General features: G+C 39.9%; 1 protein-coding gene across 1 annotated transcript in view; it reads left to right on the top strand.

Moving 5' to 3' along the window:
* Positions 1-25,612, top strand: part of helz (helicase with zinc finger) — a 49,619-nt gene that overhangs the window by 12,037 nt on the left and 11,970 nt on the right. The window contains exons 9-24 of the mRNA XM_072384573.1: positions 1,316-1,423; positions 1,566-1,707; positions 2,171-2,326; positions 2,458-2,728; positions 4,247-4,373; positions 4,486-4,698; positions 5,965-6,095; positions 9,538-9,717; positions 11,749-11,850; positions 13,814-13,992; positions 17,808-17,926; positions 18,990-19,135; positions 19,825-19,972; positions 21,568-21,751; positions 22,791-23,019; positions 23,804-24,083. Of these exons, the coding sequence (XP_072240674.1) occupies positions 1,316-1,423; positions 1,566-1,707; positions 2,171-2,326; positions 2,458-2,728; positions 4,247-4,373; positions 4,486-4,698; positions 5,965-6,095; positions 9,538-9,717; positions 11,749-11,850; positions 13,814-13,992; positions 17,808-17,926; positions 18,990-19,135; positions 19,825-19,972; positions 21,568-21,751; positions 22,791-23,019; positions 23,804-24,083 (2,715 nt within the window). The remainder of the gene's footprint in view (positions 1-1,315; positions 1,424-1,565; positions 1,708-2,170; positions 2,327-2,457; positions 2,729-4,246; positions 4,374-4,485; positions 4,699-5,964; positions 6,096-9,537; positions 9,718-11,748; positions 11,851-13,813; positions 13,993-17,807; positions 17,927-18,989; positions 19,136-19,824; positions 19,973-21,567; positions 21,752-22,790; positions 23,020-23,803; positions 24,084-25,612) is intronic.

A 25,612-nucleotide genomic window follows, 5' to 3' on the forward strand; every position in this document is an offset into this window, starting at 1 on the left:
GTAGTGTGTGTCCCCTCCCTGCCACAGAAAGCCCTGAACACAAGAGGAGCACGCTGTGTCGTGTGACCAATATAACAATCTGATGACACTGAAAATCTGAACGTGTTCATCTCGCTTAGTTCCAGCTGCGTGTTTAGTCTTTCTTTCGGTTGCTCCCCTTTCTCTCAATGCCATGTCGTGTGAGGCTTAAGTTTTTATTTGAACCCTCAGTGTGAATAAGTCCTGTTATTCATGGTTTCTGATGTTAGCTCAACTTCTGTTGTTTAACTTAGCACACGTTTTTAAACTATTATTAGCATGTTTGACTTGTGTTTGTGAGCCGTTTCCCAGTATTTTGGTTGTTTAAACTAATGTCTGCAGTCTTGATGATGATGATGGATCAATTCCATTACATCAGCTCATAAAGCATGCGCTGTACCACAGGTGTCCAAAAAAGGTATCCTAACGCAAAACTGCAGCATGCAAGACAGATCCAAGAAACATAAACTTTGAAAACTGTCCAGTGAGACCACTAACTGGCTAAATTCTCTGAGCTGAAGATGAAGCAGTGTCTTATCTTCAGATTAGATAAGTTGTCTTCCACAGCAGATAATCACTAAATGGCTAATTAGGATATCAGTACAGACATGCAACATGGAAGCCATATCTCAGCTGCTGTACCACTGATAACACGTTTCCCTCACGACTCGCACATTTCATCTCAACAATATCACAGAATCTGTGGGAGTCTGATTCTGTCCCATTCAGGGATAATATATATATATATTTTAAATGTAAATGGGTTTCTTTATTTTGTGCTGGACCACTTGCAGCCCTGTATCAAATGCCTCCCAACCTGGTGCCAGTATTTGGGCCATATCACTCAGCGCTATGCTGACTCTCTGTGGTCTTCCCGACATGTTGGCGTTACGGGCCTTAAAAAAAAAAAGGGCCGTCTTGAACATTGGCTCTACTACATAATTGAATCCTGATCCCGTAGATTATGTAAAGTTGGTTAAAGGTCTAATTCTACAATTGAACAATGTTCTTTTTTTTTTTTTAATTTTCCATAATCTTTTCTTGTTTTCATTTAGCAGGGTTTTACTAGCAGTGTTCTAGAATTACAGGATATTAAAGGACATAAAGAAACCTTTTAACCTTTTTATTCACAACGGTTTATTTTCATAGCTCACAGTTTGGGATACATAATGTTGCCATGTTTTTGTTCTATTCACCACTGTACTTGGCTTCTACAAGTATTTGACTGAGTTTTCTTAAATATAGATATGAATGGAGAGAAAGTTTCTGACTAGCTTTTTTTTTTTTGTCCTTCTAGCTAAGTGACAGTTTAGAAGGAGTGAATGTAGAGACCAGCTCCAGCCTCTCTGTTACTGTCACCTCCAAAAAATCAGCCCACTCCTGGATCTTCTCCTTGTTGTGCAAGGTAGGATGATGCTTTATCAATGTCAGAGTGAGAAAAGACAATTTGGCCATTTTTTTTTTTTTTTTACTGACTGGTTGACAGTGCTGCTTGAATCTGTTTATTGGAAAAAAAGCTTTATCGTCATTATGCTCTCTTTCTCTAGCCGGCTAGAAAGCTGTACCGCATTGCCCTACTCTATGATGCCCATCGGCCACACTTCTTCATCACAGGCGTGTCAGCTGGCGATCGGCTTCAAGCCGTCCCCAAAGCATGCCAAGAGTGGACTCCAGGAGAGGAAACAGCAGGTTTGTATGCTGGCAGTTTGTTAAACGTTCCCCTATCTTTTTTCAGATTGGCTTCTTTTTATTATCAGTGTAGTCTACTGTTGGATATCCCCTGTAATGTTCAGCTGGAGGAGGTGCTGTGTGCTCACTTTCTGTTTGATCATTTCACATTTCTGAACGTTACTGAATTTTTATCATATGACTTTAGTTTTAAAATCTGCGACTGCTCATGCATAATACACTTAATTTAATGCATTTCAGCTTTTATTTCAGACTCTGACAGCAGAATCAAACATTAAGTCATTTAGCCTTGTTTATATGACATTTAAACCACACACTTTTGTGTAATCCCTGATGAATTGACCTTATTTTGCTTTGGTCTTACAACCAATGTTTTCCTATAATTTTTTAATTGATGTTCAAGTGATGACTTTCTCTCTTCGGATTGAGGATTTTAATGTACTCCACTGTGGTGTTTTGACAGTGGCAGCAGACAATGGCCTTGATCACTGTGTCTACAAAGTGGCAGTTGGCTTCAGCACAGAGATCTTTGGTACCTTCAGACAGACCATTGTCTTTGACTTTGGTTCAGAGCCTGTGCTGATGCAGCGAATCATGGTGGATGCTGCTTCTATTGAAGGTATGATTAAAGAAACTCTGGAGGTCTGAAAATGAGTGCATATTGAATAATAAAATGAATAGCATTATATAACCTTCAAGAAGTGATGGGAATGAATGCTTCGGCCTGTTCACTTCTCCCTTGTTCTCCAGACTTAGAACATCTGATGGCAGCCAGGCAACAGCTGTTGATGACTGCGAAGCGCTGGGATTCTTCTTGTAAAACCATTGTAGAATTTACCCCCAACGAGACGATGGGTGAACTGGAGCGTAGCCTCCTTGCTCGATATCAGATACCTCTGTCGGCCGACCAGCTCTTCACCCAGTCAGTTCTGGACAAGACCCTGACCAAAGACAACTACCAGGCCCGGCTGCATGACCTGCTCTACATAGAAGAGATTGCACAATATAAGGAAGTTAGCAAGTGAGTAGTTGGATGTTCAAGGTTTCTGCTTGTTGGAGTAGTGATATTTTGTCACCACTGGTGAATGTTATGTAGAAGAAATAACTTGGAACAACACAGGTGTATCAAGGATTGACCGATTGTTGTTATTAACTATCTAATCAGTGGGACATAACCTTAAGCAGCTCTTAGTTGTGAAGATTATCTTAATAAATCAACTATTTTGTTGGTGATGCAGGAGGTTCTCCCTCCATCACCACTCACACAGGAGCACATCTTCTCACTGAGGCAACTCCACAGGCGTGTCTTCTGTTTCTGAGAGGACACACGTATCCGGTTTTTTAACCGAGAGTAATGGACTTTTTCAGAGATTTTGGCCACTTTTTTCTTTTGTTCGGGGCAGCTTTTTTTTGTACTGGTTCTAAGCAGCTGATTGAGTTTTATTATTCATTGCATATCAGTTGAAGTTATTTACTCAGACTGTACAGAACAGCTATCAAGTTCAGCATCCATACCCCGAAATCCATAATGTCTGACACTGAGACATACAAGTGTTGACTGTGATGAAAAGTCTCCCACCACAAGGTGTCAGACTTGACTCTCATAAGTTTGCTGTGTGAGAGAGGGGAGTGTAACTGATACACAGCTTCACTAAGAATTGGCACTGGTTACACAAGGTGTGAGCTGAGGAAAAGCGCTTTTCTTTGTCTAGAATCAACACAGATGTCTGCCTGGAAAAAAAAAGAAAAGAAAAGGCCAAATTCACCTGCTGCTCCACTAGTTTAATGGAGTAAGCCGTTACTCCACAGTCAGTACAATAAGTACTGTAGCCCCTCCTTCAGCTCCTTAAAAATCTCTTAAATGGGTTTTGTTATGACTCGTGGTGTCCTTTGTCTCATTAAGGAATTAAATATCAAATATCTTTCTGTTATCACTTTCAGCATGAAATGTTTTTTTAATCTCCACAGTTACTATTACCATTGAATGATTTCTCTGCTTACGTTGCGTTTCATGGCTGATTGAGTTTAATAGTTGGCTTCCTATAAAGTATGAATTCTGTTCACCACAAGCAGCTTCTTCCAGTTCTGATGTTAAACTCACCTTAAAAAGAAGCATTATTTAAATTGTTCCGTATAATTCAGCAACTCTGTTTGTATCTGGCTTCAGCATGATATCTCTGTTTGTTATCTTGTACAAGAGGGTAGGAGGCATCTGTTCATTATTTAAAATGAGCTTGGGGAGAGAGTTGCTGTTTTTATTTTTTGTGTGTGTGTGTGTATTTGAAGGTTTCATTCTTAGAGACTTTAGCCTTAAGGGCTCCTTTGGTTGTAAACACTTACTGCTTTTCATATAGTTATAGAATGTATTAACTTATCTGCACATGTCAATCATTAATCAGAATTCATATTTCTTCCTATTTCATCATTTTGCATACTGCAGGGAGGGAATCTTAAACAGTTCTTCAACTGAACTGAGATTGACAGTGTTCAACTCCTAAGCTTAGTATTAGCATAAATATTGTCCATGTTTGTCCTCCAGGTTTAACATCAAGGTGAACTTGCAGCTGGTCACTAGCTTTATGCTGACTGGCATTTCTGTTGGAGCCAAGTACGCTCAAAATGGACAGCTTTTTGCACGCTTCAGACTCACAGAAACACTTTCTGAGGTAACTATACTTTTCGCTCTTAAAATAATAAGAATTTCATTCTTTTAATGTCACTTAAAGCACAAATGAATGGACTTGCTCGATCTGCTAAACTCTATTTTTCTTATGCTAGGACACACTGGCTGGACGTCTAGTGATGACAAAGGTGAATTCAGTGCTGGTGTTGCCATTGGGCCGTGACGGGGTCATCTGCCAGCCGCCTCCTGGCGTCAAAGAGCGTGTTTATGAGGCTGTGATTGAGGAGAAGACCAAGGATTACATCTTCCTAAGGATCTGCAAGGACTGCTGTGACGAGCTGGGGCTGCTGCCTGACAGAGAATTACAGGTATGGGTGCAGCCGACTGAACCAGGTGGTGCTTCATTTCTGCTCTCACCACTAGGTGCGCAATAAGACTTCAGAAAAGGGTGTTAAATGATCTCATTTAATGCAAGCAGTTTTTGACAACTCCTTCCCCCGGGTTTTATAACCAAAACTTAAGACACACACTTGCATTAGGAGATTAGAGGGTTCCAGGGAAGCTTCAGCGAGCTTGTGGATCAATGTCAGCATGGCACTGTTTGCTGGAGCTCTCTGTTTGGAAGGACTCATCCTGGCAGCTTCAGCTTGATCGTTTTTCTCCCTTCCAGCCTGAATATTGACAGAGAAACAACGTGCTATGTTAATGTTATCAAACAACTCTCATTGTGGGAGTATAATCTCCTCTTTCTCCCGGATATGCTTCTCCTGCCTGCTTATGTGCTTCAGTTTCATTTACCCATCTCATTTGTGGGTTTTAGTTTAAAAAGAGACTTAAAGCTTTCCTTTTGCATATCTAAAACTTACTCTTTGTTTGTTTTTTTTTTCTTCCTAGCTTTCTTTTCCCCTCCTTTTCTTGCATCTAGTTTTTTTTTATATTCCTCTTCTTTTTACCATGCTTCTTTATTTTTCCTGATCTTTGTTGTTATTCCCAGCTGAAAGGCGTCACATACTTTATACCTTTTGTTGGAGCATTTGTTTCTCATAAGAGGACTTGACTGAGCGTAAAAATGTCCTTATTTTGTGCACTTTGCGGAAAGCAGGAGATTAAAAATAAATGTAGATTGATGTTGTGACTGAGTGAATTGTTCTTGCAGACATCTAGTTGAAAATGTAAAATTTTTTATCTGTTCAGCTGTGGGAAAGCCAGTGAAAAACATGTAGTATTTGAACTTCATTCAAGATTAATAAATCCCTGAAAAAGAGTTGGAAAGTCAAGTTTTGAAAGGGCATGAATGTCAAGCTCCAGTGCAACTGGAGAGATTGTGGTCTTGTAGAAGATGGAAAAAAAAACAAAAAACTTGAGCACTTACTTGTATTTGTATTTCAAATTATTTACAGATGTCGGCTTTAAAATGTGATGCATATTATGCATTATATATATTACCTTGATAAATATGCATTCATAAATTTTGAAAGAGGAACATTTGCTCAAGATCTAAACTAAAGAAATGTTTTTGTTGTATAGAATTACTGGGCATTGAAATGTAATGCTTCTAACTTACTATATCTGGATTGTAGATAGATGGAGATAATTTGGTAGATAAACAAGCTCTTTTGTGTTGCCTCTCTCAGGTGGAGCTCCAGTTCCAGCTGAATAGACTGCCACTATGTGAGATGCAGTATGCCCTGGATCGCATCAAAGATAACACCATCCTTTTCCCTGATGTTAGCCTGGTCCCCACCATCCCCTGGAGCCCCAACAGGTATGTATTCAGCCATGTGAGCAGGGCGGTCCCACATACTCCATTCTGAGCTGTGGATACTCATTAGTAATTACCAGCAAACATTTGAAGCTTTGTCTGTCTGTTCCTGAATAACTTATGGTTGCTGCTACAGGCTGAACAGGGTCGAGGCAGATGGATGTGTGCCAGCTGTCTGGGAGCAATGCCTCTCTTTCACAGTGCAATATTGCAGAATGATGAAAAATGCTACATTTAACAATGTTTTTAAGAAAGCCATCAAAGCAGCCTGAAAAGTCCCTTAATCCACTGATGAAGTTGTTATTCAAGGTGAACTAAAGTAGGGCCGTTGCCTGTATGAAAACATTTTTTGGAACCAAATATTTCCTTTGCATGGAGAATCTGCACGTCTTCCACCAGCAACAAACTCTCTAAAGATTTAAAAGACACAACTTTGCTGCATACTGAAGGCACTGAAATCTGAGTTTAATTCTGTTTCATCCGACATAACTCTTGTGAATTAGTCAAGCAAAATGAGATCTCGTCAAGTTTTCCCTTTTCAAGCAGCAAATCAGTTGTAAAATGAGCCGTTTTAATTAATTTGCCCCGTCAAGCATCGCACGTCCCACAATGTGAGCGACTGTTACCTCGTTCAAACACGACGGCGTCGCTCCGTTGGAAATAATTAGTTTAGCCCTAAACTCAAACGCAAGCTGAGATTGTACATTTTTCTACACAAAAATACATTTGCACCATATTTCAGAAAACCAACCAGTGTTTGGATTGTATTTTGAAAAACAATATTAGGTGCTCCCACACCTCTTCTTCTGCTTATTATTTAGTTTTTTTTCCCAAATGGATCAATTAGAACTCTTCTCATGTTTATATAGTTGGAAAAAGTTTGCACCTAGCAAACATTTGTTTGCACAATAAATTCAGCTTATCCTAAAAATGGGTTTTACACAGAAACTACTTTAATACCTACACATCGTATTAGTTTGACAAACGCCATCACGAAGGGGACACGACCTCAATTCGAGAGTTGGGTGAATATCCCCCACCTTGCTGACTCTGGCCGTTCAGAAATGCTTTCATCTCCCTTCAGCTTTACATATCTCTCTTCAGAAGTTGGACAGGTAAAGGAAGTGAAGCAGTAATCTTTATTGACAAGAGCCAAAGGCAGATATAATCCCTCGTGCTTTTCTTGGCTTCGGCTTTATCTGGGCTCTAGAGAAGCATTCATGTCGACTTTTGTTTTAATTGGAGTTTGGATAAGGGGGAGGGGGGAGGGGGGTGTTCATGAAATAGCAACCAAAGAGGGAATTTACATCAAGTTTAAATCCACGTTTTTTTTGTGCGGTGGCTGATTAACTCTTATCATCAGTATACATGGGGATACAACTGTATTTGCAGTGCCTTTTAAAGCTGAATAAAATTTGCATTAAACCTTATCTTTGCAACTTATCAAGAGAGCCTTTTAGAAGTGTTCTTTATACTTTTTCAGTATGAAGTTGTATCCTAGCAAACCAGTGACAAAGTAACAGTTGAAGAGTGAAATGTAAAGCCAGCTAGTTGCTGGACATGTTATGTATGCCTTTAAAGGTTTTTCACTCTAATAGTTAAGGTGATATTTAAGTTTAAGCAGTGCTTAAACTGGAAATGTGGGAACACGCCTATTGAAATAAATGGACTTTGTTCACCAGTTTGCGAACAAACCAGAAGTAATGTGGACACAAGGCGTAAAAATGTATGTGCAATGTTCCATACAACAAGACTGTGAAACAAAGGCCTGCCCTCGATACAGTCCTGGTAACCAAATCCATTGAAATCACTGTCTCTGCTTGTGGAAATATGGTATATGATACAGTCACTCCTTGGGTTGGCCATTTGAATTATTAGATTTGTTTATCATAATGAATTACTCACTTCGCTGAGCATGACATTTCAGTGTTCCTAATACACACACATATATATGTACAAATGCACACACTGAGAAATCTCTTGGGCACCCAGGCATGTCTCAGCTGGAGTTCAATCAGTTGGTGTTGGTGGATTTTCAGCCTCAGAAGCAGCAGTCTTAATGATGATTGTGATGCTGGGAGACAGACTCGCGCACACATGCAATAAGTCACTCATTCACAAATATGTGCTTGTGATCACACACCAAGGATGGTTATTATTCTTTACACTGGGAAAAGGAAATCATTAGTTATGAGCTTTATTTCTAAAGCACTTTAAAAACAGCAGGTACTGACCAAAATGCTGAACACTAGTAATACATAAAGCATTAAAAGCATAAAAATAAATCTAACAACATAAACACAATAAAACAATTAAAAATAATATCATTATAAAACGAGGTACAAATGTAAATTATGATAAAATCAACTCAAGCTAGGGTCAAAGGCCAATGACGAGAGGTGGGTTTTAAGGAGAAAAAAAAAATCAAATCAGGAACTAATTAGTAAACACTGCAGTCGGGCTGGAGTTGGTTGGTTTGTGTGTATCAGTCTGGGGCAGATGTAACGCGTACAGAGGAGGCAGTTAAGGTTTGAACTTTTTCCTCATTCAAGCAGAGCTGGCTTTGGCACCAACTCCACATTCCTCCTTGAAATAACTGAATCAGCTGTTGTGCTAGTAGCGGTGTGCCAGGCTAACTCGAGGAAAGCCACATGCAAGCTTTTTCGCTGTATGAGAAAGATTGTGGCCTTGATCATTGGAGCTTACAAGGGTTGAGCTGAGGCCTTCTCTGGATGAGAGGTTGGCACGATGAAGAGAGGCAGCAGTCTGCTTCTCTCAAAAGCCAATGAGAAGGAGAAAGAGACTGGATGAAGCTGCTGGAATTTGTGTCTTGATGTATTGTGGCTACCTGTGCAGAGGCAGCAGTGGGTGAAGTGACTTTCAGAGTAAAAGTTTGTTTTAACTCAACAAACTCTAACCTATATGTGTGAAACCTGCTATAACAAAAGCTGACCTGAACACCAGGCACTGCATCATGTCCAGCTTATTGAAATTTGAGAATGTCACACCTGTAATTAAGTGCATAATGCAATAACCACAGGAAAAAATATGCATTCTCCACTTATACATTGGAACAGTGTGAATCTAAACATATTCATCAATATGGATGAGGCAGTTAAGCAAACTGTTTGCATTTACCTTCTGAGCAGTGGAATTTCTCCCCCACTTCCCACCCCCACTGTTTCCTTCTTTCCTTTGCTTTTCCTTCTATCCCACGTATTTCACACTTCTTTGCTCTTTACTGTTCATTCCACCAGTGTCGAGCGCACCCAATAATTTTCATGTATTCATGTGTAATATTCATGCAGATTGTCCTTTTAAACCTGGGTTTTTATTCCTTTCCTGTATTTACGTTCGAGACTTTTTATCTGTTCCATTAAAAACTCGATAAGATCAACAAACCGTTTCATATCTAACAATATTTCCATCTTTCCTCTGCCCTCAGGCAGTGGGATGAGCAGCTGGATCCCCGTCTGAATGCCAAGCAGAAAGAGGCCATTCTTGCAATCACCACACCCATTTCTATCCAACTGCCCCCGATCCTCATCATTGGGCCCTACGGTACCGGAAAGACCTTTACCTTGGCACAGGCTGTCAAGCACATCCTTCGCCAGGACAACAGCAGGTCTGTTGATATGATCTCTTCCTGTTTTTTGTTTTTTTTCTAATTTCAAGATCTATTGAATAACTTTGGACCGCTGTTTGCCAATAGCCAGAAAAGCTGTCTTTTTGTGTAGTCCTCAGCCCCCTTTAGAATTCCTGTGGTGGTGTTGAAAGATGGGTGATTATTGTTACCATAGTGATCTTTTATCATGTATCAAAGCAAAGCACTGACAGGATGAGGAGAAAAAGAATGCTGAAAAATTCTGTCATAAATTTTTGTGCTGAAGGAGAGACATTTCACTCTCGAGAAGTGAGGATTTCACTTATAGACGATGGCGCCGTTTTGTTGCGTCACCGACGGAAAGAAGTTTGTCCTTTTTGAGATTTGGGGTCTATTGTATTTCAGCATTACTAGAATGGTAATATTTTTTCTGGCCCATGTATTTATTATGACTTCTATATTTACATAAAAATGTGCCTTGCTAAGCACTTGCTAGCAGTGGTGACTTAAGGCATAAATGCCTCATACGGTGAGGGGGGTCAATTAAAAGACACAACAGAGGTGGCAGGGTTGCTGTGCTGTCAGTGACCTTGGTTGTAGCTTCAGGGCAGTGCTCGCCATGGGTTTGACATTTAAAGGTAAGAAAACACAGCCCTCTATGTGTGTGTGGGGGCTTCTGTTTGTGCTGAGTTGTGTGTGTTTAGCACTCTCTCGAAGGGAAAGTGTGCTGGTCATTTGGAGGAATTTGTGTCATTTGTGCTTTATGCACATGGTTAGTTTGATTACAATTCATTACTTCAGGAATCTGAATTCCAAGTGAACTCCGAGGCATTAAATCGAGTCATGTCACTTCAGTGGGCCACACGGTGTCGCTTAACAATACAACACGGCAAGATACCCCCCCCATAACTGGCATTTTTTTTCATTAGTTGGCCCCCACAGAGTGTGCAGTTTCCCACTGGAAATTCTGCAGTTTCTTGAGTTGGAAGCAAAGCTGTGGAGCACCAGCACATAATTTCCATGAAAAATGAATGCAATAACACAAACGGCATCCCCTAACAGAAGCTAACATGTTGTTTTGCAGTGAGGCAGAGAGCAGGTTGTGTGTATGCAGTGTTAAAGTGGGAAGAAGACCTTGAAAAATGTGTAACAATGTAATATTCATTTCTGATTCCACTTGCAATGCATTTGATATTCTGTAAATTATAGATATTTTAAAAGGCAAGTCAAGAGGGGGTGAGCCCCTTGGTGTAGTACAGGATATTCTGCAGACCCTCCTAAAGTGTAGATGTCATTTTGTTTGGTGCTAAAGACTCTCTCTGAAATTTGTCAGAAGGATGTTTTACTGGTGTTTGAATATTTGATTCGAAGAATGTGTTTGCGTTCACATAAGCTACCGTCTACATTCTCAGCAGAACTGCTGTCTTTTGGTACTTGGCTGCTTTTGAAATAAATGCTTTCAACCTGCATTTATTGTTCATCTTTAATGGTTCCTTCATAGATGTTCAGGTTACCCATGATGTACTCTTTCACCATCACAGATGTTTTTAACTGTGCACTGATAACAAGCTAACAAGATAGTCCCTCTCCTCATCCTTCAGCCCACAGCTCAGTGTTCCTTTTGAATACTGTCCATCTTAAATGAGCTAGAGTGACAGTGTTTTGGGATCATGTGACAGTTTTCCTCCAAGCGATGTTGGGTTTGCTTTGCCTTTGTGGATGCAGCAGCGAGCTGTGGACTGACAATGATTCCCAAAGTATTCCATACAGAATCATGTCCTGAAGATCTCATGATTACATTTATTTTTTTTTCTCTTTGTTCCTTGCATATTTTCTGAATGTTTGTAATTAGTAGAAATCACCGCTTTCTGAGACTTAAATACACATCTTTCATTTTGAAACATTTTGGGAGTTTGTTGCAGTGATATGTTGCAGCAACTCGGACATTTTTATTCCTGCTGATGCTTTTGGATAGCTGACCTCTCACTTAGTATTGCAGCAGCTGTGCATTATGCTTCATGAGCATTGTTTAAACTTCTTTTGTGTCTACAGGGTCCTGATCTGCACTCATTCCAACAGTGCGGCTGACCTTTACATTAAGGACTACCTTCATCCTTATGTTGAAGCAGGCAATGCACATGCCAGACCTCTCAGGTATAGTAACCTTCTCTGTCTGACAGCCAAAACATACACCTCTGCTTATACCAAATACTCTGTTTGTTATGCTGTTTATAAAAGTTGAGTGTTTAAACACTATTAAACCCTCTAAAAAGCCAGTTAAATTCCCTCCAGCTGACAGTTTAAAATCTTCAGTTGAAGCAGGGAGTTTGTTATTGGTGCTCTGGGGTTACAGTGTGTTTCAGAAATTATCCTGAAACTACCGCAACATGAATGGATTGCATTAATTACACTATCCTGCAGTCAGGCCAGTCCCAAATGGGCTGTTAGGCTCATGCATGCATACGTGCACATGCACAATTCACTTAATTGACAAAAAAGTTGTATTGCACACATAATCTCAGTGCAATGCATTTTTAATTTGTAGAATTACTTGTTGTTTTTGTGAACTTCTTAGCTATGATTTAGCTGTTTAAGCATTTCGACTAAAAAGTTATTAGTTTTGAAACCTGATGCATCCCACAGATACATTCGCTCTCTAAAATGAGACCAACAAGCTAAAAATATTGTGAACAACAGAAAGCCACGACAGCTTCCACTGCAGATGAAGCAGTCTGGGGCCACCTTTACACACACTCCTGGCACTGATGTGTGCGTCTATACTTGGTTATATGAATGTGCTTTGGTTGTAAACAAATTCTCATTTTAAAAAATGTGTATTTTTCAAAGAAATTATGTAATACCTCAGATCTTAAGTGCAATCATCACAGTTGAGAAATATTCTCTCTCTCTCTTTCTAATGTTACATGTATGAATAAGTCTTTATGGCATGTAAAGCTTCCTTGCATCCGCATATGATGTTGCAGTTAGAATATTTATACGCTGAAGTTCATACATACTTAGAGAGGAATTTGTCAAGTTTATGTAGAAGTTGAAATTGGGTCAATACAGACCCACAAAGAGCAATGTTCTTACATGTTTTATTTCTTTCCCTCTTTTTTTTTTAAAGAGTGAAAGAACATAACTAAGCAGTCATTTTTACACCAGTAATGGGCCCATTAGTGGTGTGTTTTTATATAAATCAGTAATGGGTGCGTTGGCCGGGAAAATTATTTCCTCCTTCCAAAATATCTGCCATTTAAGGCAAACATTCTTCTTCATTCTCAAGTTTTCTACTGTGTCACTTGCTTTTTTTTGTCAGCATGGACCACCCGAGCCAGAAAGCATTTCGCTGACACTCATCAATACATCAGTTGTACTGTCATTATTGGAAAGCCTGCAGTCACACTAATACATCTATTCAGCACAGAGACGGTTGAGGAACTGGGCTGTTTTTACGCCACAGCACCGACAAGCAAACATTTACTTTGGGGATGTGACCTCAAGAGTTCTGCTGCTCTAAGAACTGGCTTGAGGCAACACACAAACAGATACTGACAACTTTGCTACATTACATCAGTGACTTATAATCACATTTGAGCAGCTCCAGAAGTCACCAAGGACTGGGAGGCGATGTCTGTCCTGACAAGCTCAAAGTGACGGCCATGTTTTTGTGTCTTTGTCACTGCATACAAGCCGAGGGAACAAAGGCTCAACCAAATGACCTGTTTTATATAAGTGGTCAGTCTAATTTCAACATTTTCCATTGTAGGTACCTCAGAATTCACTCTCCGGTCCCAATGTCTCCTTTGTGTGGAGGTGTTATCAAACAATATTCAGATTGTGGCGAGATACAGACGGTGTAACATCACCAGAGGGATATCTGTAAACTATTCCTGCTTTCTGTACTGTTTCTGTTGAGTTTTCTCCAGTGTTACATACCAACATTTATTCTTCCCTCAGTGTAATAAAAAATTCTGGACAATTACTCTTCCATCTTGAAATGATAATGAAAGAAATAAAAAAGGACAATTGCCAGACTTATGCGTTTTCCTCTAGTCACGCCCTGGCTTTAAGTCTTTCCCCTTATCTTTCTGCTTTTTTCCCCCTTCCTCTCCAGGGTATACTTCCGGAACCGTTGGGTTAAGACGGTTCACCCAGTGGTGCAGCAGTACTGTCTCATCTCCAGCACACAGGTCACTTTCCAGATGCCCTCAAGGGAAGATATCCTCAGGCACCGCGTGATTGTGGTCACCCTCAGCACCTCCCAGTACCTCTGTCAGCTTGAATTAGAGCCTGGTGAGTCCTGAAAACACATTTAATCCCCTAGATATTAAGACTCAGTTTTTTTGTTTTTTACGATTTCATGTTTTCTACATATAAGCCTTTAGATGTACACATGGTTAAAGCTCACAGCAAAATCCAAAGAGCTCTGTGCATTTAGTTTGTTGTTCTTCGGTCTTTCTGTGACTCTGGCAGGAGCCCACCACTCAGAGAGGGGTGCAACTCATTTAAGTTGTTTCAAAGATGTGGAAAACAAACCAATTTGTCAGTGCAGGCTAATAACCGACACTAATGTGTCAGTAGAGGGGGCTCTGTCTGTTGCTTGGGAACACCATCTGCCTGCTTCTAATATACTTTTCATTATTAGCCCTCTTCCCTGTGTTTCATCTCTCCTTCTCTCCTGGTGTTTGATGGTGATGAAAATAGCCAGGAAATGAGGCAATAGCAGGCCAGCAAATCTTCTAAGTAGCAATAACAAATCTCTCTCTCCCCAATCGCACAGGTCATTCTAAAGATGGCTTTAATATGTCTTATTATTTTTGCTCTACTTTCCTTTTTTCAACATCAACATTTAATTTGGCAGTAATGTCAGTCATCAGCATAGATTGAATGCTCTGGCCTGACAAGATTTGAATCAGTTTCAGTCAGATTTTGAATCCTGAATCATCTCAAAGAATGTTTTTTTTTTTTTTTTTTTTTTTTCTTTTTTTTTCTCATGACGATTTACTCTAAAATTGGGCATTACCAAATCCGATGTATCGGCATCAGTTTCTATGGTGACCTAGCCAGGTTAAAACCAAGCCATGACATTTCTACTTTTAATTTGATTGTAAAAGAGTGATTTAAAAAAACAACTTCTAATTAGCTGAAATCACAACATTTTTACCTCTCAAATATGCCACTAAAGTTTCACATTTTTATCTTTACAAGGATTAATTTTGTGGTTTTACTTCAAATCTACAAAGCAACTCTTTCAATTATCATACAAAAATAAGCATTAATTAGTTCTATACATTGTTTATATTACTATTCAGCTTCCACAAAAACGCCTGAAGCTCAACAGCTAATAAAGGAAAAAAAAAAACTCCTACTGCCCATTATCTAAGTTGGTAAACAAAATAAACAAACAAAAAAAAAGAATCTGTTTGCATACTTGATCCAGCGTATTCCACCCTGACCTGCGAAAGTAGAGACGAGTTTATAGCTGCCAAAATAAAAGGCCTGCAGCTCTGTTTTGTTCCCCTAATACATAATTTAATACAAGGACAGAAATACATCATGAAGTAGGTAAAATGTCCAGTTTCCATCTGAAAGTCCTCACCATCAACGTGAAGCTCACATCTGCCTTCTGTGGATTGTTTGGTTTTCCTCAAAGAAAGAATGAACAGCAGCCTGCAGTCCACCATCAGCTGACCCGACAGATTCTCTCTTATATCTTCATGCCTCTTTGTTTTTCAGACCTATGGAAACTGGATGTTCTGTATTTATTTCTGGGAGAAAGCAGTTTGCTGTGTAGTTCAGATATGCTTCATGGTCGGTTATTTCTTATGACAATAAATACATTCCGGCTTTTAGTTCAAGAAGGTTACATATTAACCACAGAATTGTTACATATTTTGATTTAAAAAGAAAATCTAGTTAAATACACTGAGTGGTGCGTGTAGAGGACATGCACCTGCTCTTAAAGAAGATCCAATAGTTTCCCTTTTTAGCAGAGATGCTGTGGATCGCGTGTATGTGGAACCTTGTTAAGACTCCTGGATTTTAAAGCCTGGTGATTTGTTGATGTCAATAAAGTGGATGGTCTCATCTTAAATGGAGTCGTTTCCAAAAAGGTTTTTTTGCGCAGCAAGAATGACGATGAATCAAAAACTAAATGAGAAGTAGTTTTTCTGCTTAGAGCAGTGTTGGGAATTAATTTGAGAGAATGACAATAGGCTGACAAACCTTTCAAACCCGAGCTTTTCAAAGCAGGTCTTATGTGACACAGTTTCATGCATAGATCCTTTCAGACCATTTCACAATCCTTCCTTATCTCATCTATGGAATGGAAATGATTGAAAGATTCTTAAAGGGAAAGTGAGAGACTGAGTATGTAAAAGGAGCTGCCATTTATTATTAAAATGTCATCTTTCCACCAGATCACATCTGCAGTACTGTGCTTCTGATCCCCCCCCCCCCCTGCTTAATAACTATCCCTCCTCCCCTCTCATGCCATTGTTTTGTCCAGATTCAAGCGCCATTATTAGCTCAGTGACCGATGGCAGCTCCAGAAATGTAATTTGGACCTTTGGTTTAGAGATGTATTCTACAAGGCAGGCAGCTATGTCCCAGGTGAAACATTAAGTTCTGTGTTCCTTTATGTTTGCCTTTCTGCCAACTTGGTTTTCATAAAGACGATCCTTTTCCCCTCTTGCCTCTCAACTAATCTCAGCTTCCCAGCCTGGGGAAACATCCTCATTTGGAATGACCCGTGTACATCATTTGGGAGCTTTATTAGGCTGTTATGTGTTCACGTGGACTGAAATTAATAGCTGGCAGGATGCAGTGGGGCTCCTTTTCACAATTTACTGCAAGGGTTAGCCAAGGTTCCTGGTGTTGTCATGAAGTAACACCGCATTTTACATTGTTGTATTTCATTTTTAAGGTTATTCAAATATTTCTTGTGTGATTCGTCTTTTTTTTTTTTTTAACTGTAAAACTCTAAAGTAACCATGACAGATGAACCCTGTATGTATGCAGAGGCTTAGACCAACGTATCAAAGTGTACACCAATTTTATCAGGGCCACAGTGGGGGAGCAGTGCCATCCTGTGATACAATGAAATGCTTTCACAGTTAAAAGGGAGCACTGTTTTAAAGCTTTACAGTTGGAAAAGTTGCCAGGAAAATACATTTGCAGGCATTTGTTCAAAGGAATGTACTAAGGAGTAAATGTTGCTGCAAATCAAGCTGCTCCTCCTCTCTTCATGCCAGACATGTTTTCGTTGTTTGTTTACTTTTTGACAGCCTCCAACTTTATTTTATTATTTCCAGCTGTCACATTTCATGTCTGCAGATACTTTCCTGTGGAACTGGTGTAGCATAGAGCCTGTTTGTTGGTTGGTATTCAGCCTCTTTTTCTTGCTTCTGCTCCAGCACTCATTTGCCATGCTGTTTTATCCCCTCCACGCGTACCGCCGAGCACCGTTTGAACTTTTTAAATCAGGGTTAGGTTACTGTTCGGTACTTTTCAAACTTTCCACAAAGCCCTCCCTCAGGTTTGGAGGACTTGTTAAACAAGAGAGACATGAACATTTTGAGGCCTCCTATGAAAATATATATTTATATGAATGTAAAGGTTGGAGGGCTGCTGTAGTCCTCAGTGTGTAATGCCCCAAACTATTCTCCCTGCAGAAAGTGAAAGCCCAATTACTCGTGAGAATTCTTTGTTCTGTTGAATTGATTGCTCTGAAGATGTATTGCGAGTCGCTCAAGGATGATAAATGATATGAATTGCTTAAGTAGTGACACTTGGAAGACAAGAATTCATATAAAATCTGACAAACAGCCATAGATTGAGAAACAAGATAGAAATATAAACAGTTTACAGACTTAAACTGTGTTCCCCTCTGTTCATGCCAGGTTTCATTAGTGTAGTTGTTGTGACTCATTGTGACTTAAGGGTCACATCAGGCGTAAAAGGTAAAAGCATGCATCAGGTCGTAATGCTGTTCAGTAAACGTTGTAGCTCTGTGACTGTATATACTGTGTATACCAGCATATTCAGTACCCTGAGTAGTTGAAAGTGAATCGATGTTGGTGATGTGTTTTCTTTCTTTCTCTTGGCAGGGTTGTTCAGTCACATCCTTTTGGATGAAGCAGCTCAGGCCATGGAGTGTGAAACCATCATGCCTTTTGCTCTGGCTAGCAAGGCCACCCGCATTGTGCTGGCTGGCGACCATATGCAGGTAAAGGGTCAGCAGTTGTACATTTAAAATGCACTTCATTGTATTTTCACTTTATAAAAGCTGCACATTTCTTCAAGTGGGGTAAAATGTCAGGAATTCTCAGTGAATCATGAATTACTAACCACCTCGTCTCACATGATTGAAGGTTTTTCTTTATATTCTGAAATGAATTAAAATGCAGATTAATTAGGGCGTGATGCGGCAAAACCGCCGATAGTGTTTGTGACATTCAGTAGATGTAATGGCTTCTTCCACAAAGAAGTGAAGAGACCACTACGGCAACAGATAACACAAACTCCGGTCAGCCAAGCTCTCTGAACCAACGAGAGGAATTAAAACCTCATTTCCTCGTCTTCCACTTTCGAGACAGTGCAGAAGGATTACCAGTAACAAGTGGATGAAGAGGAGGCAAGAGTCTGCCAAGCAGTAATTGCTCTTTGAGCAAAGAAAAACAGGATTTATAGACATTATCCACTTTTGTGTTCATCTTTTTTTCAGTTGCTGACTTCTGCGTTCCTTAATCTGTTTTTATTCTTTGTAACGGTTCATTCACTCAACAGGTTTTATATTTCTTCACCTTACTTTGTCTCTTTTACTCACATGATAATAGTTCTCCATTTAGCACTTAGGACCTAGCTAAATCTCCACTGAAGGCTGAGTCCTCTATTGATCAGATGTGTTTAACCTCGTTTTAGTCGTAGCAGAAGATGGAAACAGTTTCTTCTCACTGCTTTTATATCAGTGAGGTAAATAACCTCAGAAATAGTTTTGGCTTTATATTTTAGGGCATCGTTTTTATCACAGATTGGCTGTTTGTCACAATTTGGCTGTAAGATGAATTGACTGAAGAATGTTGCATTTAAGTACGACTTGTCACCTTTATAAGCTGATTATTTGGTTAACATGGTTTGACACTACTTAGTAAAACCTTTTAATATTCTCTTTTGTAACCCAAATTGCTTATTTACTGATTAACTTGAAATGTTGCGAGTGCATTTTAAAGGACAAACTTTGAAACCGAGGTTGCTCTTTCTCTTTCTCCTCTCTGTCCTTAAATTTTCAGCTCAGTCCATTTGTGTACAGCGAGTTTGCACGGGAGCGTAATCTGCACGTCTCACTGCTGGACCGGCTGTATGAGCACTACCCCCCAGAATTCCCCTGTCGCATCCTCCTTTGCGAGAACTACCGCTCCCACGAAGCTATCATCAAGTAGGTCTGAGCGCTCGGCACTGACTTGTGTGGAAACGGTGGTAAATGCAGGAAAGCTGGAGGAAATCAGGGGTTATAGTTTGATTTGAATGACCCCACTTGAAGGCAGAATTTCTCCTTGGAGAAACTGACAGAATTTCCAATTACTTGCAAGAATTGATTCTAGAAATGGGGACTACAATACCTCACTGGATGTGAGTATGGATTGATTGCTGGTTGTAGAGAATGATCAGCTCAGCCACTGGTTATCAAGACATTGATAATTGATGGAATTGGAGAGGAGCTACGCTGTTGTGACAGCATGAAAACTCATTCATGTGATAATGGCTCAGACCAAACACAACTTTGGTACCGCAAGTACTGGTTTGAAGGTCGTATACAAACACCAATGGATGAATATATTTATTTAATTTTTGAACACAATCTGTGTTACGTTAGAAACTTATTTAGCCTTTTCAGGAAGCTGCTTCATAATACTGTTGGTCAAAATGTCATACGTAACAGTCTCAAATATCACACTGAGTATCACAGGAAAGTGTCTGTAAAATTCCTTTTCTGTCCAACTTGGGTCAGTTTTAAGACCTTATAAGGACACTTCTCATGTTTTGAGGGTTGATGTTATGATGAAGGTCCTTGCACAGAAGTCTTATTTCCATGTTTCCTCTCCAATTCTTTCCCTCTACCTAAAGCTACACGTCAGAATTATTTTATGATGGGAAGCTGATGGCAAGTGGGAAGCAGCCCTCCCATAAGGACTTCTACCCTCTGACCTTCTTCACAGCCAGAGGAGAAGATGTCCAGGAGAAGAACAGCACTGCCTACTACAACAATGCTGAGGTGTGGTTTACAGCACATCTACTGTACATTGAAAGCATTTTAGACACATTTTGAAGTAATTCATCTGACTTGTTTGATGAATGAAATATTTTGATCAATTTTCTTTCCCTGTGATGTTTTTGTTTACTTTGTACTTATGTCATTTACACACGGAGGGTACTTTTATTGTTATATGCATGTAACTACACTTAGTCTGAACTGGTGTGGACATGTTCCATCAGGTTTGTTGCAAATTTTAACAAAGGAAGCTCAAACTTAGGAGTTGTTTGACAAAAGGTGGTTGATATTTACGTTGCAGGCTGATTTGAATAGATCACATGAAGGGTCAAGTGCTTCTGCCTCTAAATAAGAAACGGTGTCAGTTGTCCCTGACATGAAAAAATAATTACAACGTACCCAGTCCCTTTTTTTTTTCCTGTAATATATGTATAATGCAATTTGGTTTAAAGACATGTTTAACGATCGAATGGAAACACAGCTGTAGGATAGCTGTGGCCCTGACCCTTTTACTAGCATGCTCCAACCAATTAAATCACGGGTGCTTCTTGATGTTTGCTCCCAAGCAATGCCAAATAAACTTCTACTGCCTTTTTCAGTGTGCACAGGTCAAACCCAAAGCTACGTTATTATAATCCCAGAGAACTGCAGTGCACTGGAAGAAAAAAAAAAAAAACTGCTCATTTATGTGCTTTCTGCATGTGTCTTTGATGGGTTTATCCTTAAGTGGGAGACAGCATTTCCAGGCCCCAGGCAATGCGCCTTAGGTTGGAACAGAAATGGAGACAACAAAAAGGCAAAATACCACACATATCACAAAAACATAAAGAAAAGTGTTGAAATCGCACCTCATACTGCTTTAATAACTTTCATTTAAGCAGAAGCTCATTCAGTGGAACTCTAATTGAAGTGCAGATTTGATATGGAGTCAGTTGAACCTTGAAGACTTTTGTTAAAACTGTGCGTTTAGAGCTTTGTACAGTGATGGTCAACGTTAATTTCACAGGTTTTTATAACACTCCTCCTTTAAAGCCTCCTGTTTTGATGAGTAGTCTTTGAAGTCTCACCACTGTACAAGTCACAAAGCCTGCTTTGTTCTTCAAATATTTTGTCCCCCACTGATGCCTTTTAACCTCTGTAGAAAATATCCCCGACTTCCCACAGTTCATTTCAGGTCAGGCTTACGTTGGGATTATGGTGTGAAATGTGGCTTTTTTCATCTTGTCTCCTCTTTTCTTTCCACATTACGCCTCCATCCAGACTGTCTGTTGTTGATCACAAAGGCTAAGATTTATTGGTTCAATAGAAAAACCGCAGCTGTCCTGAAGAGTAACGGCTAAATTGATCTGTCAAAGGTTTTAAAATGCTATAAACAAGAGAGCAGAGGAGTTCAGTTTTCTTGCAGTTTTTGTGAAGAGTAGGAAGATTACTGCAAACCAAATGGCAGACGTCAGCCATGACGGTCCACGAGGTGCACCTGGGCTGTTTTCCATTTTGTAAATGTAATGTCTTGGATGTCATCAAGCTGATCTTAAAGTCACACAAAGTCGTAGATTTTAAGCGCTCTAAAGCTGCTGATTCCTCGTGCATCTCTCCAGGTTTTTGAGATCGTGGAGCGGGTGGAGGAGTTGCGCAAGAAGTGGCCTGTTGCCTGGGGTAAGCTGGATGAGGGAAGCATTGGGGTGGTGTCACCGTACGCCGACCAAGTGTTCCGCATTCGTGCCGAGCTCCGAAAGAAAAGAATGTCTGAGGTCAGCGTTGAAAGAGTGCTCAATGTCCAAGGTGAGAAAAAAAAACATGCCTATGAAAACTAGTGCTGCATTAAGAAATCTCAGTACTGGTGTTTGTGTGTGTGTGTGTGTGTGTGTGTATGTATACTATATTGCTATAGTTCCTCATTAATATTTCTCTCTGAAGCTTGTCCAGTTGCCTGTCTGTAGTAAACATGATTATTGTGATGAGAGATGTGCTGATATTATCACGTTCAGAACCAGAGTGTACAGTAAAGGTTTCTTTTCAGACTTTCTGTTGCCTCAGCCTCACGCTGCTCCCACTTGTATTTCCTCCAGCTGTTTTTCACAGGTCATTAACTCGCTCATTAATCTCACATGAAACGTGGTCATGTGCACACGCAGACAGGAGAGCGATACTCTGGTTAGGCTAGACTTCAAAGTTGACACGCACGGTGCTCCTCTATTCTGTCAACAGCCTCTAAAATGATAAGAATATTGATTCGTTACCAAGCCTGTTTTGGTGAGTTTGTTCCGTCGTTTATTTTGTAGAAATAATCAGTCCTCATTGATCTGGAGCAACCTTTCGAGCCTGGAACAGTGCACTTGTCAGATCAACATTTTCAAGACGCAGTATTTTAGATTTTTTAAATGCAAACATGAGGGCAAAGTTGGTCAGTTAGAATATAAGCTGCAGATTTAGCTTCTCCAGTGGTTTTATTTTATGTTTCTCATTTCTTCAGAGGCTGAGGGGAAAAAAGATATTTGTGTCACGGGTTAAAAGTGGGAAGCACATCGATGTTTAGCTTCCTCTCATGTCAGATTCCGAACAAGTTGATAAAGAAATAAAAATAATTCAAGAATGGTGTGTTCTTTTTTTTTTGTTTATTTTGTTATTTTTTTTTATTCCCGACCCACCTAACTCATGTTTCGTAATCTGTTCAACATAAACGTTAAAGAAAGCTTTCTTAGGTGATCCTTTATTATCATGTCGGGGTTCGTAGCTTTTCTGAGTGCTTAGAAACTAAAAGATTAAAGATGAAGTTTAAAAATGTATCTGTAGATAACATTTACTACATTTTGTGCTGCAGGTAAACAGTTCCGGGTGCTGTTCCTCAGCACAGTGCGGACACGGCACACCTGCAAGCACAAGCAAACAGCCATCAAGCGTAAAGAGCAACTGGTTGAGGACTCTACAGAGGACCTTGACTATGGTTTCCTGTCCAACTACAAGCTACTCAACACCGCCATCACCAGAGCTCAGTCCCTGGTTGCAGTTGTGGGAGACCCCATAGCGCTGTGCTCTGTTGGACGCTGCAGGTAATTATTATTATTTTTCTTTAAGTTTTCAACCGTCACCTTGGATATGGCGACATAGCAGATTATTGTTAAAAGTAAAATTACAGCGCCTCATTACTTCCTTCCTCTCTACTAATCATTTCTATTTGTTTAATTTTCTTGTATTGTTATGATATAACTTTTATTTGTGTCTACTTGTTACTGCTCCATGATGAAGTAAAGAAAAATCCCAGGGAATCTAATAAAATAGATGTATTAAGATGAGCTCTGATAAGCACGTTAAACTTAGATGCGGTCGCTTATTTATTTTCCTCATTATGATATATTATATATTTTTTCTATAGCCATAAGTCGGTTGTAATCGATCGCCTTTCTCTGTTACAATCAATTTAGCTCACAGCTGTCTCCATAGTGACTGTGATTTGTCTGTGCAAGTTGACGCTACATGTCAGGGATTTCACTGTCAGGCTGCAAATGTCAGCCTGCAGACAACAGACTAGTGAAATTGATGTGCTGGAGACAAACGCATTGTTTACCCAAGCCTCAATATCCAGGAGCAAAAGGTCTAGGTCAGTGATGTCGCTGAATCAAGTGTTAAAATAGACTTAATAGAAAGTAGCTTTGGTGAGTTCAGGTGTAACTATAGAGCAATTGCAAAGTCAAATGTCTTCTTGTTATTTGTGATTTCCATTTTCCTAATTTCCTCTCACTGCTCCATTATTTATGCTGTATTCAGATTGGCTGCACTAAGAGCAGAAACAAATATTTGTTTCACTTATTCATTCCTGCCTTTTCCCAATTCCAGAAAATTCTGGGAGCACTTTATTTCCATCTGCCATGTAAACTCTAGCCTACATGGCATCACCTTTGAGCAGATCAAGGCTCAGCTTGAGGCCCTGGAGCTCAAGAAGACTTATGTGCTCAATCCGTTGGCCCCAGAGTTTATCCCCCGTGCCCTCAGGCCACTGCAAGGACACCAGTCCTCTTCGCAGGCCCTTCATCCCCTCCATCATCCACATCCTCAGCATGTACAGCCGGCCTCCAGCAAGCAGGGTCCGCAGCAGCAGCAGCAGTCGCCTCCGAAGGTAAGGTGTTTGTCAGGAATTATGGTGCAGCAGAGTGAATCACTGTTCACTTCTTTTTCAAGATGATCTTGAAGATATTGATCAATCCCACTGTTATCATCATCACTTCTGTAAAAATTGTATAATATGCACAAAAGTTTGTCACTGACACCTTGCACCTATGTTGGTGGTTGTCATAGTAACGTAACACAATACACACAGAAAATGCTGCTCAGCAGTTGGAAACAGAAGAACACTTTATATTAGTGTTTTTAACTGTGTTCTTTGTTTATTATAACTTGGATATTTGCAAACCTGTAGAACATCTCCTGGCTCGAGTCTGGGTGACAAAGAATGAACGTCTGTGTTGTTAAACTTAAAATCTTTGTCTGTCATACTGTAAGTTAAGTGGCTTAGAGTCCCTGGGATGTCACACAGAGCATGAGATCCACTGGGATAGAGGAGACTCAAATGCTGTCAAACTTTCTGTTGGTGTAATAAGGCAGAGGACAATTTAATGGCCTATGGGAATGGTAAATAAGATATTAAAAAAGCATTCCTTGTGTTTAGAGAGGAAAAATAATAAGTCTCAAACAGGTGGGAACCAATCACAAACCTATTAACATGACTGTTTAATTTTCGCCACAGGAAATGATTTAATGATGACTAATTTCTGCCCTAGAAAAGTATATTAAAAAAAAGAAAAAAAAGAAAGAAAATACAGAAAGGAAATTAGCGATGCAGGTTTTGCAGAAGGGTCTCTTATTAAATTGTTTAGCTCAGTTAGAATTGTCTTTTCGTGTGCGTCTACCCCTCCCTGCATGCCCTGAGGTAAAGGTTAACGAAATCAGCGCAGCTGCCAACCTGCTGCCATCACCCACTGGGTCTAATGAGCTGAAGCTCCGCAGTATCAGCCAGCTTTCCAGATAAACACGCACTTCCTCCCCTTTCTTTCTCCACAGCCGTACCATGCAGCTACACAGCACACGTAGACATGGAGCTACCACTAAGGAAACTATACAGTTTATTGTTTCCATCAGTACATTCTCCGATCTGCTCCGAAGTGTTTATTCCTAGAAACTTTAGAGTTAATCTCAAATGTAGGTCGTCTTCCTCTAAGTCGCTCTGAAACCCAGGTTGTAGACTGCAGTGTGATTGCATCGGTGCATATTTTTGCATGCATCAGTTATGATTTCTTTTTGTCAATATCTCACTTTATGAATGTTGTGTATCTATAGATTATGTGGCTCAGTAGTTTCAATGATTAGAATCTTGCAAAGCATCACTTAACTAGTTAATGCATCAGTTGGTGCAAATTCTGTCCCCCTTTAAATTGATCATTGTGAAAAAAAAAAAAACATTGGATCCACTCTGATCCAGCTATGTAAACACATCTTGATACGGTGGTGGATGGGAACTAGGATATTTACTTCTCCTTTTCCAGATTTTCTTAAAACTTTCCAGTACATTTGGAGTGAAACCCACCTTTTATTTGGCATCCATTTGAGATGATGTATACACTTCATTTGGCTTCATATTGCTGTCTTCTG

The sequence above is a fragment of the Leuresthes tenuis genome, unplaced genomic scaffold (genome assembly GCF_036924035.1).
Source record: "Leuresthes tenuis unplaced genomic scaffold, fLeuTen1.0.hap1 SCAF_4, whole genome shotgun sequence".
In the NCBI taxonomy this organism is placed as follows: Eukaryota; Metazoa; Chordata; class Actinopteri; order Atheriniformes; family Atherinopsidae; genus Leuresthes; species Leuresthes tenuis.